This window comes from Sus scrofa, chromosome 14 (assembly GCF_054392235.1).
Source record: "Sus scrofa isolate SSC_HxYL_T2T_F1_AM1 chromosome 14, Sscrofa_HxYL_maternal_Yorkshire_Landrace_v2.0, whole genome shotgun sequence".
NCBI lineage: Eukaryota > Metazoa > Chordata > Mammalia > Artiodactyla > Suidae > Sus > Sus scrofa.
Window position 1 is genome coordinate 98,551,365 of NC_139396.1, and position 19,149 is coordinate 98,570,513.

At 41.2% G+C, this 19,149-nt stretch overlaps 1 protein-coding gene across 50 annotated transcripts in view; it reads right to left on the reverse strand.

The window, feature by feature from the left end:
- Positions 1–19,149, reverse strand: part of USP54 (ubiquitin specific peptidase 54) — a 139,196-nt gene that overhangs the window by 31,998 nt on the left and 88,049 nt on the right. For 40 of the 50 annotated variants that reach the window (XR_014828091.1, XR_014828092.1, XR_014828089.1 and 37 more), the window contains 8 exons: positions 10,166–10,300; positions 7,742–7,855; positions 7,520–7,602; positions 6,987–7,092; positions 6,745–6,891; positions 4,444–4,593; positions 2,710–2,878; positions 476–646 (listed from right to left, as the gene is read on the reverse strand). Coding sequence is in view for 34 of the 50 variants with exons in the window: in XM_084997272.1 (XP_084853398.1) it covers positions 476–646; positions 2,710–2,878; positions 4,444–4,593; positions 6,745–6,891; positions 6,987–7,092; positions 7,520–7,602; positions 7,742–7,855; positions 10,166–10,300 (1,075 nt within the window). In the remaining 16 variants the exon portion in view is untranslated. The remainder of the gene's footprint in view (positions 1–475; positions 647–2,709; positions 2,879–4,443; positions 4,594–6,744; positions 6,892–6,986; positions 7,093–7,519; positions 7,603–7,741; positions 7,856–10,165; positions 10,301–19,149) is intronic. The other 10 variants (XR_014828095.1, XR_014828097.1, XR_014828096.1 and 7 more) reach the window with 1 other exon arrangement.

Genomic DNA, 19,149 nt, shown 5'->3' on the forward strand with positions numbered 1-19,149 from the left:
TGGAACTCACAATAACCAACAGGCTAGCTTTCCATTCTTCTGTTTCTCTGCCCTTCAGCAAGCCTACCAATGTGATGAGCAGGTTTTACCACCCATAAATATGCCCTTTCTCTCAAAGCCCTTCACTTGAAACAAAGTGGCATGAGAACACCACGAGGTGCAAGACCACAGGGATTTAATGGAGCACCATGAGAATGACAGGGATGGAGCAGGAAAAAAGCAGTTTTCAGAAGAAACAATCACATCAATAATCACATTACAATGGTCTTTATTGATTGACAGGACCATGTCCAGTGGAACATCACCATTCATTCAGAATTATGTTGCTTCTTTTCTTCCCACTCAGTTACCCAAGTTCTCTGCATTTCCCCCTCTGTATGACAAACATTTCTGACTTGCCCCAATTCTTTTTTCTTAGGAGACCCTCTCTGCAGAACTGAATCAGGCAAGCAGGGTCCACTGTATAAGTCCCTACCTGTGTCCCGACTGCTCTGAGACGTGGAATCATTCTCCACATTATAGATGACTGTCCCCTGAGAATCAGAAGAGAAGTGACTGATCACAGACTCATGGTGGGAGTGTTTGTAGGGATAGCTCTCCGTTGAGGAATCTGTTCGAGTATCACTTGAGATCGAGGGCTCCCTCCCTGAGGGAAGGAGACACATGCAAAGGTGAGGAAAGAGAGGACAGTGAAAAGAGACAAGGCAAAGAGCTGGATGGCAAAAAAGGTCCATAAGGTAAGAACTTACTAGACAGAAGGGTGAGAAGGCTATACCAGAGCCAGTCTTCCCAACACCCAACTTCAGATAACCCAGGCACACACACAATTCCTCCCACTCCTGCCCCTACCTTGCTGAAGCCCTTACTTTGCCTGCCATTGAGAATAACTGTGGGGCTTTTAGAAAACCTATGGGGGGAAAAGTAGAAGAAAGGAAAAGTTGTGAAAAGTAAGGTCTACTTAAATGGAGAGTCCTAGGCCGACCTGGTACACATAACCAGTTGTTTCCCTATCCCATAATTTTTCTCCGATACTGCCAGAAAAGTCACTTTAATAAATATAGTTGACATCACAAATTATAAGCACTTGTAATATCTCTGAGACATTGTCAGGCAGTTATTTCTACTTTAGTGTGAATCAGTTCAATTAGACTACTTTCCTCTGAATACCTGAGAGAAGCACAACAGTGGAAATGTGACTGAAGGAAGAAGGAGAGCAAGTCTAGGCAGGACACAAGCGTGGGAAGAACATACCAAGCAGGAGGCATGTATAAAAGGGAGGGGAAAGGGTTCCAAAGACAAGTATCTTCTCTTTTGAAATTATACTCAGGACCAGCCCTAGATCCAGAAGGGGAAAGGAACATTTCTTTTCTCTCCTTTCAGGAATCAAGCCAAAACCATTAGGGTTATATTTCTAGTATAGGATGAGTTTCTATGGGATAGCCTGAGACTTTAGCCCATCAAGCTGCAAATTGTTTCTACAGGAAAACATGATTTAAGTTCCAAACAATTGAATTAGAAGTGAACGACTGAGTCATAAGCTGAGGAATATTGCTACTGCACTTGGCATTTTAAAACAAAATTCTGGAGTTCCCGTCGTGGCGCAGTGGTTAACGAATCCGACTAGGAACCATGAGGTTGCGGGTTCGGTCCCTGCCCTTGCTCAGTGGGTTAACGATCCGGCGTTGCCGTGAGCTGTGGTGTAGGTTGCAGACGCGGCTCGGATCCCGCGTTGCTGTGGCTCTGGTGTAGGCCGGTGGCTACAACTCCGATTCAACCCCTAGCCTGGGAACCTCCATATGCCTCGGAGCGGCCCAAGAAATAACAACAACAAAAAAAAAAAAGACAAAAAGACAAAAAAAAAAAAAAAAAAAAATTCTCTCTGGAGTTCCCTGGTGGTACAGCACATTAAAGATCTGACATTGTCACTGCCGTGGCAGGAGTTTGATCCCTGGCCTAGGAACTTCTGCATGCCACAGGCATGACCAATAAAATAAAATAAAATAAAATAAAAGTATCTCATCTCAAACAAAATGACTAGCTTTATAGTAACATACTATTTTTCTGGTATGTCACTGTTAAATTGCTAGTAAGAATCAGTCACCTTAGCAATATTAGAAGATTAAATAGTGAGGTTTCTCTCACAAACTTAACATCTCAGTCTAAATCAACGCAATCTCCTTCTCACTTCTGTTTTGTTTTGTTTTTTGTTTGTTTGTTTGTTTTTGTCTTTTTCCCATTTCTTGGCTGCTCCCTCGGCATATGGAGGTTCCCAGGCTAGGGGTCTAATCAGAGCTGTAGCCACCAGCCTACACCAGAGCCACAGCAACACGAGATCCGAGCCACGTCTGCAACCTACACCACAGCTCATGGCAACGCCGGATCCTTAACCCACTGAGCAAGGCCAGGGATCGAACCCGCAACCCCATAGCTCCTAGTTGGATTCGTTAACCACTGAGCTACGATGGGAACTCCTCCTCACTTCTGAATCGGGGTCAGATTATCTAGGTAACACATTCTTGAACACTGGAAGGAAACGAAGGCTGGCACAACTTGGGCTTCCGCACAAGTTGGCACTTCTTTCTTATCTCAGGGATAAGAAAGAAACTGGGTTCCTCCAAGCTGGGTTCTGTGCTAGGCTCAGGGCTGAGACCCAACTGTCCAGTGATCACGTTGGAGGGGGAGGGAAAAGTAAAGGGCTAGGCTGCTCACCTGAATCTTCACTATCGTAGCACGTCCTGCTGTATGACTGGAACTCAACTTGGGGGGGCAGGTCCTGGGTAGACACTGGGGTACCCTGGGGGTCTGCATAAAGCAGCAGCAAAGGCTGATAATGCCCCTTAATGCATTTGGTCACCACATCCTTCCATTTGGGCCCAATCTGAATCAGAAACAACCAGAAAGGCATGGCAAATATACTTCATATCCACAATTCAACACATATCTTTCTGTTCTATTTTTGAAGAAGATAAAAGAGATGAAAAGACAAGAGCTGGCCAAAGAGACAACAAAGGAGATCTCAGACCTAAACTTAATAGAATTTTTTGTTGTCTTTTTTTGTTAAATCCTTTTAGAAAGCACTAAAAACCCTATAAGAGATAGGAATAATGAATGAAATTACTTTCATTTCTGTAAAACATCAATTCAATTGTGAAATATGAATAAAAGTTCTCAAAGCTGAATATGTCATCTAAGGTGAATTCAGCTGCCTTGGTGATCAATCTTTTCACAGACATCAAATAAAAGTCCTTGTTTGAAATCTGTATTTTTATAATTTTATCCTAAATATTAAAATCATTTTTATAAAGCTAAAGATCAGGCAGAAACACTCTCACAGACTGAAAAATGACATTCCATTTCAGAGTTCACACACAGCAGGACATAAAATGTCAAACTGCTTAGAATAGACAGCTGAACCCCTCAGCCTTAGCTTTGTGCTGGATTCAGTGCTGCCACGGCAGTGGAAAAGAGCGACAGAATAGCCATGGAAACAACAATCCAACCAAATCCCCAAACTCATCCTCTCTGAAGTTTGAACCAGTCGCATTCTTAGATGATGTGCTCTTGGAGTCAGAAAACTAGCATAGTGCTTATTTCATAATGGACATTTAATAAATTTATGACTGAGTTATTTTAACTGAAACACATTTATATGCCTTGACTTACATACAAGTCTTATTTCATATTTTAGAAGGCAGGTATTATTTTTCAAATAAAAACCTAAAGCTCAAAGAATTTATGTAAGTTGCCCAAAATTAAAACAGTAAAAAAGATATGAAGAGAATCAGAGAATTTGACAAAGACTTTACTATTTGTGGAAGACACTATGTAAGATCCATGGATTGGTATAGATTATAGTCAGCAGTCTCCTAGCTACTGGCATCAAAAGAGGGTTCCTTACTGAGGCAGATCACCTAAACCAAACTACTTCAGCCACAGACTCTGTGGTTTAGATAGTACCAAGTTTCCAGCTTTAAATATCATCATAGCCTTATTTTCTCCACAGTATCTGTCAATCTAGGATAGAGTACTTCAGGGAGATAACAATCAGAGAATAATTCATAACAGCCCTAAGACAAAGTATTATACACTATTAATTCCAAGATTTGGAATTTTGAACTTCGTGCTAAGCTTATGACCTAACTTGAGGCATTAGATTGTCTTTGCTTAAACCAACCAATTAACATATTTTTCAAAAAGCCTTTTCACTCTAGATACAAAACTATGCTGAATGTTTGATGTAGGGGTTTATAAAAAACAGTAGAAGGTATACTGCTCCTATCCTCAAGGATCTTATTACTCTGTTGTTAAAGACAGGACTGATACTCTCATAAATTCAATAGATAGGCAGACGTTAAAATTATGAAAATGAATCACTGAAGACAAATAACTGTAGTTTTTTGTTCCAGTCACCAAACATGTCAAGAAGGGCTTAAATATTCCTACCTCCTTGACGTGAGCATCATCAAAATACATCCATTTGCGGATCTTTGTTTGGAAAAAGAATGTAGAATAATGTTTGCCATAGTAACAGATCATTCCGACTAAGTACAGTTCAGACTGCTTGGCCCGGTCATCTGTCACTCTGAAAAACAGCTGTGGGGAAAGAGGAGAAAGGAAAGAACAGTCACATAGTCAACCCTCTCACATTATCTCTCAGCAGACTCCATCATTTCTTAATTAAGCTACTGACTTGCTTCTCTACCCTTCAGCTAAGATTTTTTGCCAGTCCACATTAATCATCAGAAATGAACCTAAAAAGGCAAAATTTGGCAAAAAGTAAGACAGATAATGGCCTACTGGTAAGGTCATAATGTTTCTTCATACCTTTTAACAATATTTTCTTGCTGGGGCCTATCACAGGAGAGTCAGAAAAGTTGGGAAAAAATAAAGAACACTCTCAAGTTTCAAAAGTTATTTATCAGCTGGTCCCACAAATAAAAATTTCCTGCTGATAAACTAAGTAAAGGGTAAGAAGCCCTTAAAAGGAACAATCTGGAAGTTCCTATTGTAGTTCAGTGGAAACCAAATCTGACTAGCATTCATGAGGACACAGGTTCAATCCCTGACCTCACTCAGTGAGTTAAGGATCCGGCGTTGCCGTGAGCTGTATGTAGGTCACAGATGCAGCTCAGATCCGGTGTTGCTATGGCTGTGGCATAGGCCAGCGGCTATAGCTCCAATTCGACCCCTAGGCTGTGAACCTCCATATTCCTCAGGTGTGGTCCTAAAAAGACCAAAAAAAAAAAAAAAAAAAGAACAATCTGGCCATCTGGTTACCAGTATTTCAGTTCCTAGATGTCAAGCACTGTACTAAGAGACATAGAAAATAACTGAAAAAAAGGACTCTTGCACTGAGAAATTTATTTGGTTGAGAAAACAAGCATAAAAATAAAACAAAACTAGAACAGAACAGAATACATAGGCTATAGAAATTTAGAAAAATGAGATTTTATTGTGTATATCGTGTCAGAGATTCCCTGGCAAAGAGACATAAAATAAGATCCCAGATAAGTCACTTATCCTTAACTATAGCTTAATGACATTAAAAAATAATAGCAAGGAGAGTTTCCACCGTGACTCAGTGGTTAACGAAACTGACTAGTATCCATGAGTACTAGGGTTTGATCCCTGGCCTTGCTCAGTAGGTTAATGATCTGGCGTTGCCCTGAGCTGTGATGTAGGTCACAGATGCTGCTCAGATCCCACATTGCTGTGGCTGTGGTGTAGGCCAGCAGCTGTAGCTCGGATTCAACCCCTAGCCTGGAAACCTCCATATGCTATGGGTGAGGCCCTAAAAAGACAAAAAAATAATTACAACAGCAAGGGATCTCCTTAGTCAAAGGACCACCTCAGGGGAAAATCAGTAGAAAGGAAAAGCATAGAACTTCTAGCTCTTCTCTTGAACTGAAGGGAAACCCTGGCTAGTAGGGCATGCAGCTGATAAGGTAAAGACTCCAAGTCTGAAGTCTGTTTACCTATTTCCCTGCAGATGCATGGAAAACCCACTAAAATTCTCATCCAAACCACTTCTTTACCTTCCCAACAAACACTGCTTCCCCATTATAAACTTAATATTCTAGGACTCGAATCACCAGCTTCTACCTCCTTCACCTCCCAATAGTAGCTCTAGTCACATCTCTGCAGACTCCAGCCACTGCAGTCAGATTCTTAACCCATTGCACCACAGCGGGAACTCCTGAATTAACTGATTTTTATCAGTAGCTAAGCTCTGCCCATCCATTCTAGGCCAAGATCATATCATGTCTTCTAAAAAGCCTTTACCACCTATGCAAAGGAGGTATGTAAGCATGGACATCCATGCACATGTATAGGTACGTATACACACAGTTTATTTTCTAAAATTCTTTTTTTTTTTTTTTTTTTTTTTTGTCTTTTTAGGGCCCCACCCATGGCATATGGAAGTTCCCAGGCTAGGGGTCGAATTGGAGCTGCAGCTGCTGGCCTATGCCACAGCCACAGCAAGGCCAGATCTGAGCCACACCTGCAATCTACACCACAGCTCACGGCAACACCAGATCCTTAACCCACTGAGTGGGGCCAGGGATCAAACCTGTGTCCTCGTAGTTATTAGTCAGGTTTGTTACCGCTGAACCACAATGGGAACTCCCCAAATTCTTTCATATCTGTCATTTAGGATATACCTTTGTGTTCAAAGTCCTTTTCCCTTGAGGAATACTAAGATACAAAAACACTAAATGAGAGATAAAGATAACTAACACTCACATCACCCAGCTTAAGGCAGGTGCCCAGGCTGTGAATGACATCCTCTGCCAAGTCTGAGTGGTCTGAGTCCCATACCAGTCCTATTGTGATAATCTGTGGAGCGTTCATCAACACACGGCGAATCCGAATCCTCTCTCCACAGTTGCTCTGAAATACATACATGAGGCTAGTTTGACATGTTTCCCACTGGCTCTGCCTCAGTTCCCCTCCCCACTCTGAACCCCACCCTTGACTTAACTCACCGGACAGTTCCGCAGATCCCCCATGGTGCTGGCATTCTGCAGCAGCTCACCAAACATGCTTGGTGAGGGTTTTTCTCGTCTTTCCAGCATACAAATAGCCTGATTGCTTCAAGATGAGGAATTGAATGGGGATGACATTGGGCTTGTACAGAGTTATAAAGCAGACAAATCATTCATGCAAATTCCTAACTCACATGTTTGATTTTCTTCCTCTGCCCACAATGCCAAAGACCCTTGTCCTGACCAGCCTTGGTGTCCCACAAACAACATTGAGTACCTCTGCCTGTCCCCAGATCCAAAGCTCATAGAATCCCCACTCCTCCTCCCACTTTGCTGGCCAGAACGGAGACTAAGAAAAGGGGAGGGAGAGGAAAGAAGGAGAACAAAAATTATTTTTAAATTATTGCTCTGAGTTCCTACAATGGAGCAAAGACTCAGCAATAAGGATATGAGCTATTTGAGTGCCTTCAGTTTAAACCTAGTCAACTGAAGGAGTGCCTAAGAATACAAACAGAGAACCCTGTAAGACTCACCAAAGGGAAGTGGTGGAGATATAATGCACCATCTGGATGAAAGGCAGCGGATCAGAAGTGGCGCCACAGCTAGTACATACACACTGAGCCCGGGGAGAAGAAAGCAAAACCAGCAGCCACAGTCATTAACTGTTTTGGCACCCATTTGACACCCTACATCCCAGGATAAAGTGTTCTTGAAGAAAAGGTCTAAGAAGTGATGGGGATAGAGATAAGGTTCACCTGCTCAAACAATGTCATTGCAAATTTCTGGTGGGAGATGCAGTGTTGGGCAGTACATATATCCTCTTTGGTTTCATCAGCAATGTGGAAGTGAATTCTCATCAGGAGGTTTTCCTAATAAAGAACAAAAGCAGTATATCAACAATACTTAAACAAAAGTACAAACTGGTTGGCAATTTACTCAGAGAAACTGTAATCCTCTTGGAAGGCAGGAATACCTCTGTTTTTTTTTTTTCTTTAATTTCTAATTTGAAATAAATATAAATTCATAGAAAGTTTCAAAAAAATTGTTCAGGGGGTCCACGTACCCATCACCCAGTTTCCTCCACTGGTGACATCTGACATAACTATAGTACAATATCCAAATCAGGAAATGGGCATCAGTGCAATCCACAGAATTTATTCAGATTTCACCAGTTTTACATACATTTATGTGTGTAGCTCTATGCAATTTTATCATTTGTATACTCATGTAACCACTCCCACAATCAAGATATAAAACCATTCCATCACCACAAGGCTCCCTCATGCAATCCCTTTATAACTTTACTTGCTCAATTCTAGCCCTAACACCTAGCAACCACTAATATGTTCTCCTATCTCTGTAATTTTATCATTTCAAGAATGTTACCTAAATGGGATCATGTAGTATATAACCTTTTGACATTATGGTTTTTACTCAGCTTGATACCTTTAAATCATTCAAGTTGTTGCATAAATCAATAGTTCAGTCCTTTTTTATTGCTGCACAATATTCCATGGTATAGAAGTACCACAGTTTGTTTTGCCGTCTACTCATTAGAAGCATTTGGGGAGCTCTTACTGTGGTGCAGTGGGTTAAGAATCTGATGGCAGCAGCTTGGGTCATGATGGAGTTTCGGGTTCAAATCCTGGCCTGTGCCATGGGTTAAAGGATCTGGGGTTGCTGCCACTGCCACGCAGATTCAATCCCTGGCACAGGAAATTCCACATGCCACAAGTTCAGTTATTAAAAAAAAAAAATAAAGCATTTGGGACTTTTTAGTTTGGGGCTATTATAAATAAAGCATCTGGGAGTTCCCACTGTAGTGCTGACTAATAACCACGAGGATACAGATTCAATCCCTGGCCTCACTCACTGGGTTAAAGATCGGGCATTTCCCTGATCTGTGGTGTAGGTCACAGATGTGGCTCGGATGTGGTCTTGCTGTGGCTGTGGCATAGGCCGGCAGCTGCAGCTCCAATTCAACCCCTAGCCTGGGAACTTCCATATGCCAGAGGTGCAGCCCTAAAAAGACAAAACAAACAAAAACCCCACAAATAAAGCATCTATGAACATTCATGTACAAGTTTTTGTATGAACACACATTTTCATCTCTCTGGGATACACATTCAGGAATGCAACCGCTGAATCATGGTAGTTTCCAAGTTTATTTTAGTTTTTTTTTCCTGTCCTCAGAAATATTTGGAAAGTTTTATTAAAATGTTTTGTGTTATCTTTTAACCAACACCAAAAAGAGGAAATTTTGCGACTGTTCCAAACAAGAGAGTCACTTCAGAGAGGAGCTGGCATGTGTGTTCAGGATTGGTGTCTGCTTTCCCAGGCTGCTCTTCCCATCCTGGGGCACCCTGGGCTTAGACAGCCAGTCCCAGGAGCTGGCTTCCTAGGAGCCCTGGCTGGCCCTGGAATGAGTGAGTGAGCAAACCCCTATCCTCAGGAAGTTTAGTTTTTTACCAGTTTTCCTGAGTGGCTATAACATTGTACATTCCCACCAGCAATAAATCAGCAATCCAGTTTCTCAGGAGTACCCCTGATTTTAGCCTAGATTTTACCCTGTAATGAGATGTATATCATTCTCAGATTGTTTAGTGGTTGTGCAGAGGCTTTTGAAGGTGAACGGATAGAACCCAGAACTCAGAAGAGTGAGGGTCATCTACTAAAAGCTACTGGGAGTAATGTAGCGATCTAAACAGCACATCACACTTGTGCTAAGGACTCAACTATTCTCTGTTTAATTATCTTCAGTAACACAGGAGTTCTCAAAGTGCAGTCCCCAGATTAGCAGCATCCATATTAGCATTACCTGGGCACTTATTAAAGCTACTCTTAAGCCCCAATCCAGATCTACTGAATCAGAAACTCAAGGGAGTGGGGCCCAGTAACTTGTATTTTAACAAGCCTTATCTCCTTTGAAGGTGAGAGCTACTGTTCTGTGTGATAACAAGCACAAAACTACCTTAAGCCTGAAGGAAAAAGAATAAACCTACTAGGCAATGCACACTGCATTAACAAAGATACCTTAGAGCTCTGAGAAACCAGGGGAATTCCTAGTTCTAATTGTAAAGACCAGAAGCACAGTAAATACCATGGTAAAGCAGCTAGTCCCTGATGGAGACCATCAACAGTCTCACCCAAATCAAAGAGGGCCAGAGGCCAGCACTTACAAAGCACTCTGCAGCATCATCCATAATTCCCAGCTGGAAACGCTGTTCATCCTGAAAAGTCTTTGCCAGAGCACTGCGGAGAGCGTCAGATGGAAGCACTTTTTCACTACTACACTGAAACTGGTTAAAGATTCCCTGTAGGGAAAAGGTTAGACAAGGGGAAAAATACAGTGCTGTTACTGAGTTTCTACACACCTCAGTCTGTCATGCTAGCATTTTTGTACTTACAGCTATGGAATCAAATGTACTTCCCCTAAGTTAACATGCTTGTGGTTATTAATAAAAGAGTTAAAAATCAAGATCCATAATAAAGAATCTTTACTTTTTGCTCTTTCATCTGAGTGTGACACCACCATCAAGGACATATTAAGACAGATCAAGGTCATGAGTTAATGTAATGCAGTTATCTCCTTTCCTCTGATATAGACAGAGGTATATTGTCTACTGTAAAAAGATAAATTACATATAAATGAATTGGTAAATTATTCTCTGGGGGCTCATCCTATGAAACTTGGTCCCGTTCTTTTAAATTGTTTACCTACATTAAATTACCAAAAAATAAAACGAGTGAAATAACAAACATCTATATATCTAACCCCTAGAAATGAGAAATCCATCATGTTTACTTCCACTCTACAGATAAAGCTAAAATCCCATTTCAGACCAGCCATTCACTATCACTACTCACTATCAAGAGTTTGTTGCACAACCTTCTGTTTTGAATACTTTTACATATGTATGTACATGTATATGTATATATCCCTTAATAACACATAGAATGCCTGTGTGTATGTATTTTTTGTTTATGTGAAAAAGGATCACACTAAAGGTGTTTCCATTGTGGCCAGCAGGTTAAGAACCTGACTAGTATCCATGAGGATGTGGGTTTGATCCCTGGCCTTGCTCAGTGGCTTAAAGATGCAGACTTGCTGCAAGCGGTGGTGTAGGTCGCAGATGTGGCTTGGATCTGGCATTGCTGTGGCTGTGGCATAGACTGGCAGCTGCAGCTCCAATTGGACCACCTAACCTGGGTACTTCCCTATGCATAGTTGTGGCCCTGAAACAAACAAAAAAAGTATCACATTGAATTTTACTTTTTTTGTTTTCTTTAGGGCCACACCACAGCATAGGGAAGTTCCTAGGCTAGGGGCCACAACCACAGCCAGAGCAACACCAGATCCGAGCCACATCTGCGACCTACAGCACAGGTCACGGCACTGCTGAATCCTTAACCCACTGAACGGGGCCAGGGATTGAAACCACATCCTCATGGATAGCATAAGAGTTCCCGCTGTGGCTTGGAGATTAAGAACTTGACCAGTATCCATAAGTATGCAGTTTGATACCTGGCCTCGCTCAGTGGGTTAAGGATCCAGCATTGCTGCAAGTTTCAGTGTAGGTCAGCAGCTACAGCTCTGATTTGACCCCTAGCCCAGGAACGTCCATATGCCACAAGTTCGGCCCTAAAAAGAAAAAAAAAATTCAGCATCATTTTTGAGGTTACCCACATATTTCATATCTTTCCGCTGCTGTATAGTATTTTTTATCAGGTTACTATATCATACCTATTTATCTATTCTCATCCTATTTTTGTTGTTTCTGACCGCACTCACAGCATGCAAAAGTTCCCAGGCCAGGGATCAAATCCTCACCACAGCAGTGACCAGAGCCAATGCAGTGACAATGCTGGATCCTTAACTCAATGAGCCACCAGGGAATCCCTATACATTTCTTTACTGACAGATATTTTGGCAATCTCCAATTTTTTACTATGCCAACTTAAATTTTCACCACTTCATGAATATGAATAAACTTCTCCCTACCTTTGTCAGAAATTAATAAAGTCAGACTTGTTAATTTTAGTCTTTCTAACTACATTTAGTTTTTCTGGCTCTTCCCTGAGTACCACATGTAGCAAATACCTTCTTCTAGTTTTCTGGTGTCTTTCAAGTGCAGCAGTTTTGTTTTGTCTTGTTTTTTTCTTTTGGTGTATTTAAATGTATCTATTGTCTCCATCTTTACCTTCACCTAAAACAATGATTAATGTGATATCCTGAGAATGGAAACAAAGAGTGGCGACAAGTGGCATCTGGATTGGGGTGTCCTTCTCAAGTGGTATCAGACCTTCCACACAGAGATTGCAAAGTGCTCCTTGACATCACAAGGCTCCGATCTAGACAAAACCACCCAGACATACAACTCAACCATGTTGAGTTATATATCAACATGCCAAAGAATGTCACTCGCTTCAAATCCTTGTTAGTAATTTCTTCAGATTAAAAAAAAAAATTCCGGAGTTCCCATTGTGGCCCAGCGGAAACGAAAATCCAACTAGGAACCATGAGGTTTCGAGTTCAATCCCTGAGGTGGGTTAAGGATCCGGTGTTGCCGTGAGCTGTGGTGTAGGTCACAGATGCAGCTTGGATCCTGCATTGGTAACTGTGGCGTAGGCCAGCAGCTATAGCTCTGATTAGACCCTTAGCCTGGGAACCTCCACATGCAGGGAGTACGGCCCTGAAAAGACAAAAAGACCAAAAAAAAAAAAAAAAAAAAAAAAATCCAAGTTGGAGTTCCCACTGTGGCACAACAGGATTGGCAGCATCTCTGCAGTGCTAGGACACAGATTTGATCCCTGACCCAGCACAGCAGTAAGAATCCCGCATTGATACTGCCACAACGTAGGTCACAACTGCTGCTCAGATTTGATCCCTGGCCCAGGGACTCCATATGCCATGGAGCAGACAAAAAAGAAAAAAAAAAAATTCCAGGGTTATTTTTCAGACTTACTTTATAAACCTGCCTATGTGAGCTAAGAATAGAAGGTCTCACCAACCTAGAATGGCTAATTATTTTTTTTTTTTTCTTTTTGGTCTTTTTAGGGCCGTACCTTGCAGCATATGGAGGTTTCCAAGCTGGAGGTCCAAGAGGAAACACAGCCACCAGCCTACGACACAGCAACGCCAGATCCGAACCACATCTACAACCAACACCACCAACCAACACCACAGCTCACAGCCACACCAGATCCGCAATCCACTGAGCGAGGTCAGGGATCAAACCTGCATCCTCATGGACACTATTCGGGCTCGACACCACTGAGCCACAATGGGAACTCCCTAGAATAGCTAATTCTTTGTCCTCATTTTACTTGATATTTTACTTGCAATAGCTTGGTGACTCATTCCCTTCAGATTTTTATTCAAATATTACCTTCTCAATGTAATATTTCATGGTCACTCTATTTAAGATTGCAAGCTGTACACACTCTTGCCAAACCTCACTTTTTTTTGGCTTTTTTAGGGCTGCACCCAGGGCATATGGAGGTTCCCAGGCTAAGGGTCTAATCGGAGCTACCAGTGCCAGTAACAAGCACATCAGATCTGAGCCAGGTCTGCGACCTACACCACAGCTCACCACAATGACAGATCCTTAACCCACTGAGGAAGGCCAGGGATCGAACTCGCAACCTCATGGTTCCTAGTCATATTCATTTACACTGTGCCATGAACTCCCAAACCTCCCACTCTTACTTGTTTTATTTTTCATTGTGATACAGTTACCACAGGAAATACATATCATGTATTTTACTTACTTATGGTCTAACTGGACTCTCTAGATTATAAGGACAGAAATTTTTGTCCTTTAATTCCTTGCTACACTCCCAGCACCTAGAATGATACTGGCAGGTAAAAGGCAACCAATAACCAGTTTTAAATTAATGAATAAATTATGTTATATGGGTAGGTCTTATTAAGGGAAAATATTAAGTCCCTTCTCTTTTTTTAAGCAGATAAAAGAATCACCTAGAAAAGATAAAAATTGTTCTTAAAGTAATGCAAAATGGGACTAAATCTCATTCTGTTCATTTCAAGTTGGAACTGTTTTCGTCACTCTATTCCCTTACTAGCATCATCCCACCTCATAAACATTGAACATCTATCCCTACAGCAACTTGAGAGAAATTTACTGTGTAATCTGCTATCATTTCCCTACAAACAAGTCCATTTGACATAGAGAAGGTAGGACCAGTAAAGCATATTTAGTATTATTTAATAAGCTAGGATGTGGGGGAAAGTCTATTATAATTACTTTAAGTTACTTTATTTTTTTAACATTTTTTTTTCTTTTTCTTTTTTAGGGTCGCACCTTCAGCATAGGGAAGTTCCCAGGCTAGGAGTCAAATCAGAGCTGCAGCTGCCAGTCTATGCCACAGCCACAGCAATGCAGGATCCAAGTCACATCTGCAACCTACACCACAGCTCATGGTAACATGGGATCCATAACCCACCAAGTGAGGCTAGGGATAGAACTCGCATCCTCATGAATACTAGTAGGGTTTGTTACTGCTGAGCCATGATGGCAACTCCTATGTTATTTTAGATTGACCTAGAACATTTTTTTCACAAATCTATTTTAAGATCAAGTAAAGGTAGGGGAAGACCTTCCATAATTTGCTGTCAGAAGCAGAAGAATGTCTATCAGTGACCCCTTAAACTAGACCCAAAGGAAAGGTCTACGACCACAGTTAAACACAAAAGGCAACTGGATATCTGCCAAGTGACCAATGAAATTCTGGAACTTGGGGAAATGTGAAGAAACAAAGAAAAAGGAAGATGGAAAAAGAAGTAGTGACTGCTTTTACAAATGGTGATCTGAACACTTGATGAAATATTGAAATAAAATCACCTCAGCTTGGCAATACTTGTAATTACTATCATACCCCAATCTGCTGCTCTTCTCAGTTATTAAGGGTAAGACATAACTGTTCACAAAGGCTCCAACTCTACAGCAAAGGATGGATGAAGTCTGATCTTTTATTCAGAATCCAAAATTGGTTCCGAAACAAACCAATGGAAAATTAGTTCCAGGATAGTTCTGTACAAATATAACATATGCAAGCTACAGCCCCTTTAATCTTTCTCAACTGGGTTTCCTCAGGAACTAAGCCCTAATACTCTAAGGCATCAACAGTTCCTAATGGATTAACTTCTCTCCTATGCATACCACTAGTTATGTTACCATCCTAGAGAGAATTAAGAAAACAGTCACACAAAATACTGCGTCTGGTAGTTCATATGACCCTGTTTAAGAAATGACAGGGCTCCACTGAAAGATGGCAGAGTAGTAGTTCCCAGCCCTGTTACTTACCAACTATATAAACTTGGACAAGTTACTTAACTTCTCTAGGCTTCAATTTCCTCTTTTAACAGAAAATTAATAATAGAATTTACTTCCTAGGGCTATTTAAGGATTAAATAAGTTATCTCTATCAGCTGTCTATTTATATATTAGCCTGAAGTCTGACAATATGAAAGTGCTACGTGTTAATTATTATTGTTATCATCCTGTTTGGGAGTCATTTTAGGTTAATGTCTACCACTGACCTATGAAGAGAGGTCTTGAATCAGAAATGTTTCTACCTTAAGCTACCATCCCAGTGTCTGAGATCTGGGTATAAACGATGTATTCTAAAGAGACAGATTTCCCATGACCTAGATAACAAGGGTTTTAGCACTTAAAGGGAAAGACTTAAAAAGTCAGAGCTCTGCCTGCCCCCACAGTGGATATGCAATCTGGGTCTTGCGTTCAGTGGCATTGTCTCTACTCTAAACATTGTTTAACCTCTTAATTACAGACAGCTTTCTCCATACACACTAAGTATCTGAATGTATTCAGAATAGCCTCTGCCTGCATCTTCTTTATTTTCTTATTTTAGCTATTGTTATCAGTCTTGCTCTGCTATTATTAGGAAGAAGCAAGTGTATCAGGGATGAAGAATCCTGAGCCTGCCCAGCATGCATCTGCGGAGCCGCAGCTCTGGAAGAAGCTGTAGCACAAAGCCCCTCTGTTAGGGCAGCACACTAACCCCTGTGTGTCCCTCTCACATGAGCAGAAGGCTGGAACTGGCCTCCTCCTGTTCCCTTTTCACCCTCCTCCCACCTTTCCCAGAGGGAGATCCTGTTCGCACCAAAGAAAGCCAAGAACATTTAGTTCAGCAATAAGAACAGGTGGTAGCACCAATAAGGAACAAAAACTGGTATTCTTCCAATTGCTGAGTTCTATGGCAGAAAGGGAGAAAGGGCAGGAAGAACCAAAACCCAGGAATCATTTTCCCCTGTGGGGTTCCCAATGGTTTCATTTCAATACACAGAAAATCCACCTTTGAGATTTCTCTCTGCTCTTCTTCACAGAGTGAAACCAAAGAGGTCTTCCTTTTCATTTTCAGGAAAAGGCAAATTACTTTTTGCCTATTGACTATTTTCTTAGATGCAGTACAAAAGCAAAAGACTTTAACGACTAAAAGCAGGTGCTTCCCCACCCATCTCTCTTGGATCAAGCAGTAAACAATTCTACCCACACAAGCATATAATTATTTGGATTAGTAAAAACCATGTAAATAAGATAAAAGTGCCATAAAGACAGAAACTCTTTGTGCTCTGGCATCTACAAACGCAGCTGTTGCTTAAGTTTTTTTCCCCTAAAACACATACTTTGTCTTTAAGCAAAAAACAGCTGTTTATTTCTCTCTCAGGATTTCCTAGCCTTGCACCAAAAAGAAGTCATGAGTAGAGAACATACAGGTCAAGGAAAAGGGCTGTCACTAAATTTGATGCTTTATCAGCCCAAGATCTTTGGAAAGTGTTCCAGTCAGCAGTCCAAGTCATCCCTGAGAAATGCCTAGCAATACCCTCTGCAAAGGCATGAGATATGCTATACACTGCTACTAACCCTTTTTTTTTTCCCCTTTTGGCTTTTTAGGGCCTCACCTGAAGAATATGGAAATTCCCAGGCTAGGAGTGGAATGAGACCTGCAGCTGCCAGCCTACACCATAGCCACAGCACTGCCAGATCCAAGCCACTTCTGCAACCTACACCATAGCTCATGACAATGCCGGATACTTAAACCACTGAGTGAGGCCAGGGATCGAACCCTCATCCTCATGGATACTAGTCGGGTTCATTACTGCTGAGCCACAATGGGAACTCGCAGTTTCCTCTTCTTAATCTGGGCTTCCCACATGTCTCGTCATTTTGGTTCTCAAAATTACATCTTTTTTCCACACCTACTGGAAAGCACAGACCTAAATATATCATAAACCTAAATGTGGCCAATTAAAGGCTATTTGTAAACACAACCCTTTGAAAGGAAGACAAAGGAACTAGTCCTTGTGGGCCACTGACTACTGGATAAGAGTTTTGTGTGTTCAAAAGAATGTGGAACATTCTCTTTCAAGACGGGAAATAACTGTTTACCACTTTGGCAACCAAAACAGTAACTTTGGATTTTTAACATTTTATTGAAGAAGCATTCAAACATGCAAAGGTAAAGAATACAATAAACTCCATGTACCTATCATCCATCCTCAATGATTATTAGCCTGTGGCCAATCCCATTTCATATATACCACCTGCCCTACTCCCAGATCATTCTGAAGCAAATGCCAGAAATGTCATCTATAAATTCATCCATGAATATTTCAGGATATGCCTCTAAAAAAATAAGAACTCTTTTTATTTAAAACATAACTATAATATCATTATCACATTCAGAAAAAGGTAATTAATAATCCCTCAGTATCACCAAATAGTTTAAGAGAATCTCCATTTTGGTCCACCTTTGGGGAAAACAGAGAATAGCTGGCTAGCTTCTCTCTTGTAATTTTTTAACCTTATGTCTTAAAATAGCTACCTTCTAGACTTCCTAATTAGAAAATTACCCACATATTCTGCAGCAGTCCCTTTAAATGAAATTCAGTTATCAACACAATATATCCCCATGAGTTAGGGCTTTATTTGCATTCAATTCATAACAAATACCTTGGACTTTCAGTGATGAAGTTAAAGATCATCATAAACTACCTTTCACACTCATTCCTACTACCTATGCAAAACAGATAACCCACACACACTCAAAGACAGAGACAAAGAAACACCAAGACCTCAAGACAATGGACAGATAGACACAGAGGTAGAGACAGGACAAATTCACCAGAGAACAACATTGCTTTTAGCGGGAAATCACAAACTATTGTTGAGATTTATAAAAGATAACAGTCAATTTGCTAATTCCTGCAAGATCAAAAATATAGAACCTTACAGATTACCAACAGTATTCCAATCGAATTCTGAGAATCAATGCCATAACCACTTACCCCATAGGGGAAAGGAAAAGGGGGACCCTTCTGGACATGCACAAAGATTTTGAGATTGTATAAGTTTCAGGTTCTGTCATAAACTCTGGAAAGGAAAGAATCATGATGATCTACTATATTTTTCCTTGTAGTCATACCCCTCGATTTAAATATCATGTAAAATACTGAACTCCAGAATTAAAAAGGATAAAATCTTGAATTTATACTATCCAAGTTTTGTCAATGGTTAAATTAGTTGAGAATATTCAGGTATGGATGATGGGATTTTAAGACTAAGAAAGGGAGCTCCCGTCGTGGCGCAGTGGTTAACGAATCCGACTAGGAACCATGAGGTTGCGGGTTCGGTCCCTGCCCTTACTCAGTGGGTTAACGATCCGGCTTTGCCGTGAGCTGTGGTGTAGGTTGCAGATGCGGCTCGGATCCTGCGTTGCTGTGGCTCTGGCGTAGGCCGGTGGCTACAACTCTGATTCAACCCCTAGCCTGGGAACCTCCATATGCCGCAGGAGCGGCCCAAGAAATAGCAAAAAGACCAAAAAAAAAAAAAAAAAAAAAGACTAAGAAAGGTTGTTCAAAAGACCATACAAATATGTTCACATCCAATAGATAAGCAAAACAAGGGAGTTCAACTCAAGCAGATGATATGCGCATTAGACATGAGGACATACCCTCCTTATGTGAGAGCTGTTTATTACTAGTTAAAGTTTCCAGGGAGGAGGTTCCTGTTGTGGCTCAGTGGAAACCAATCTGACTAGGAACCATGAGGTTGCAGGTTCGATCCCTGGCCTCGCTCAGTGGGTTAAGGATCCGGTGTTGTCGTGAGCTGTGGTGTAG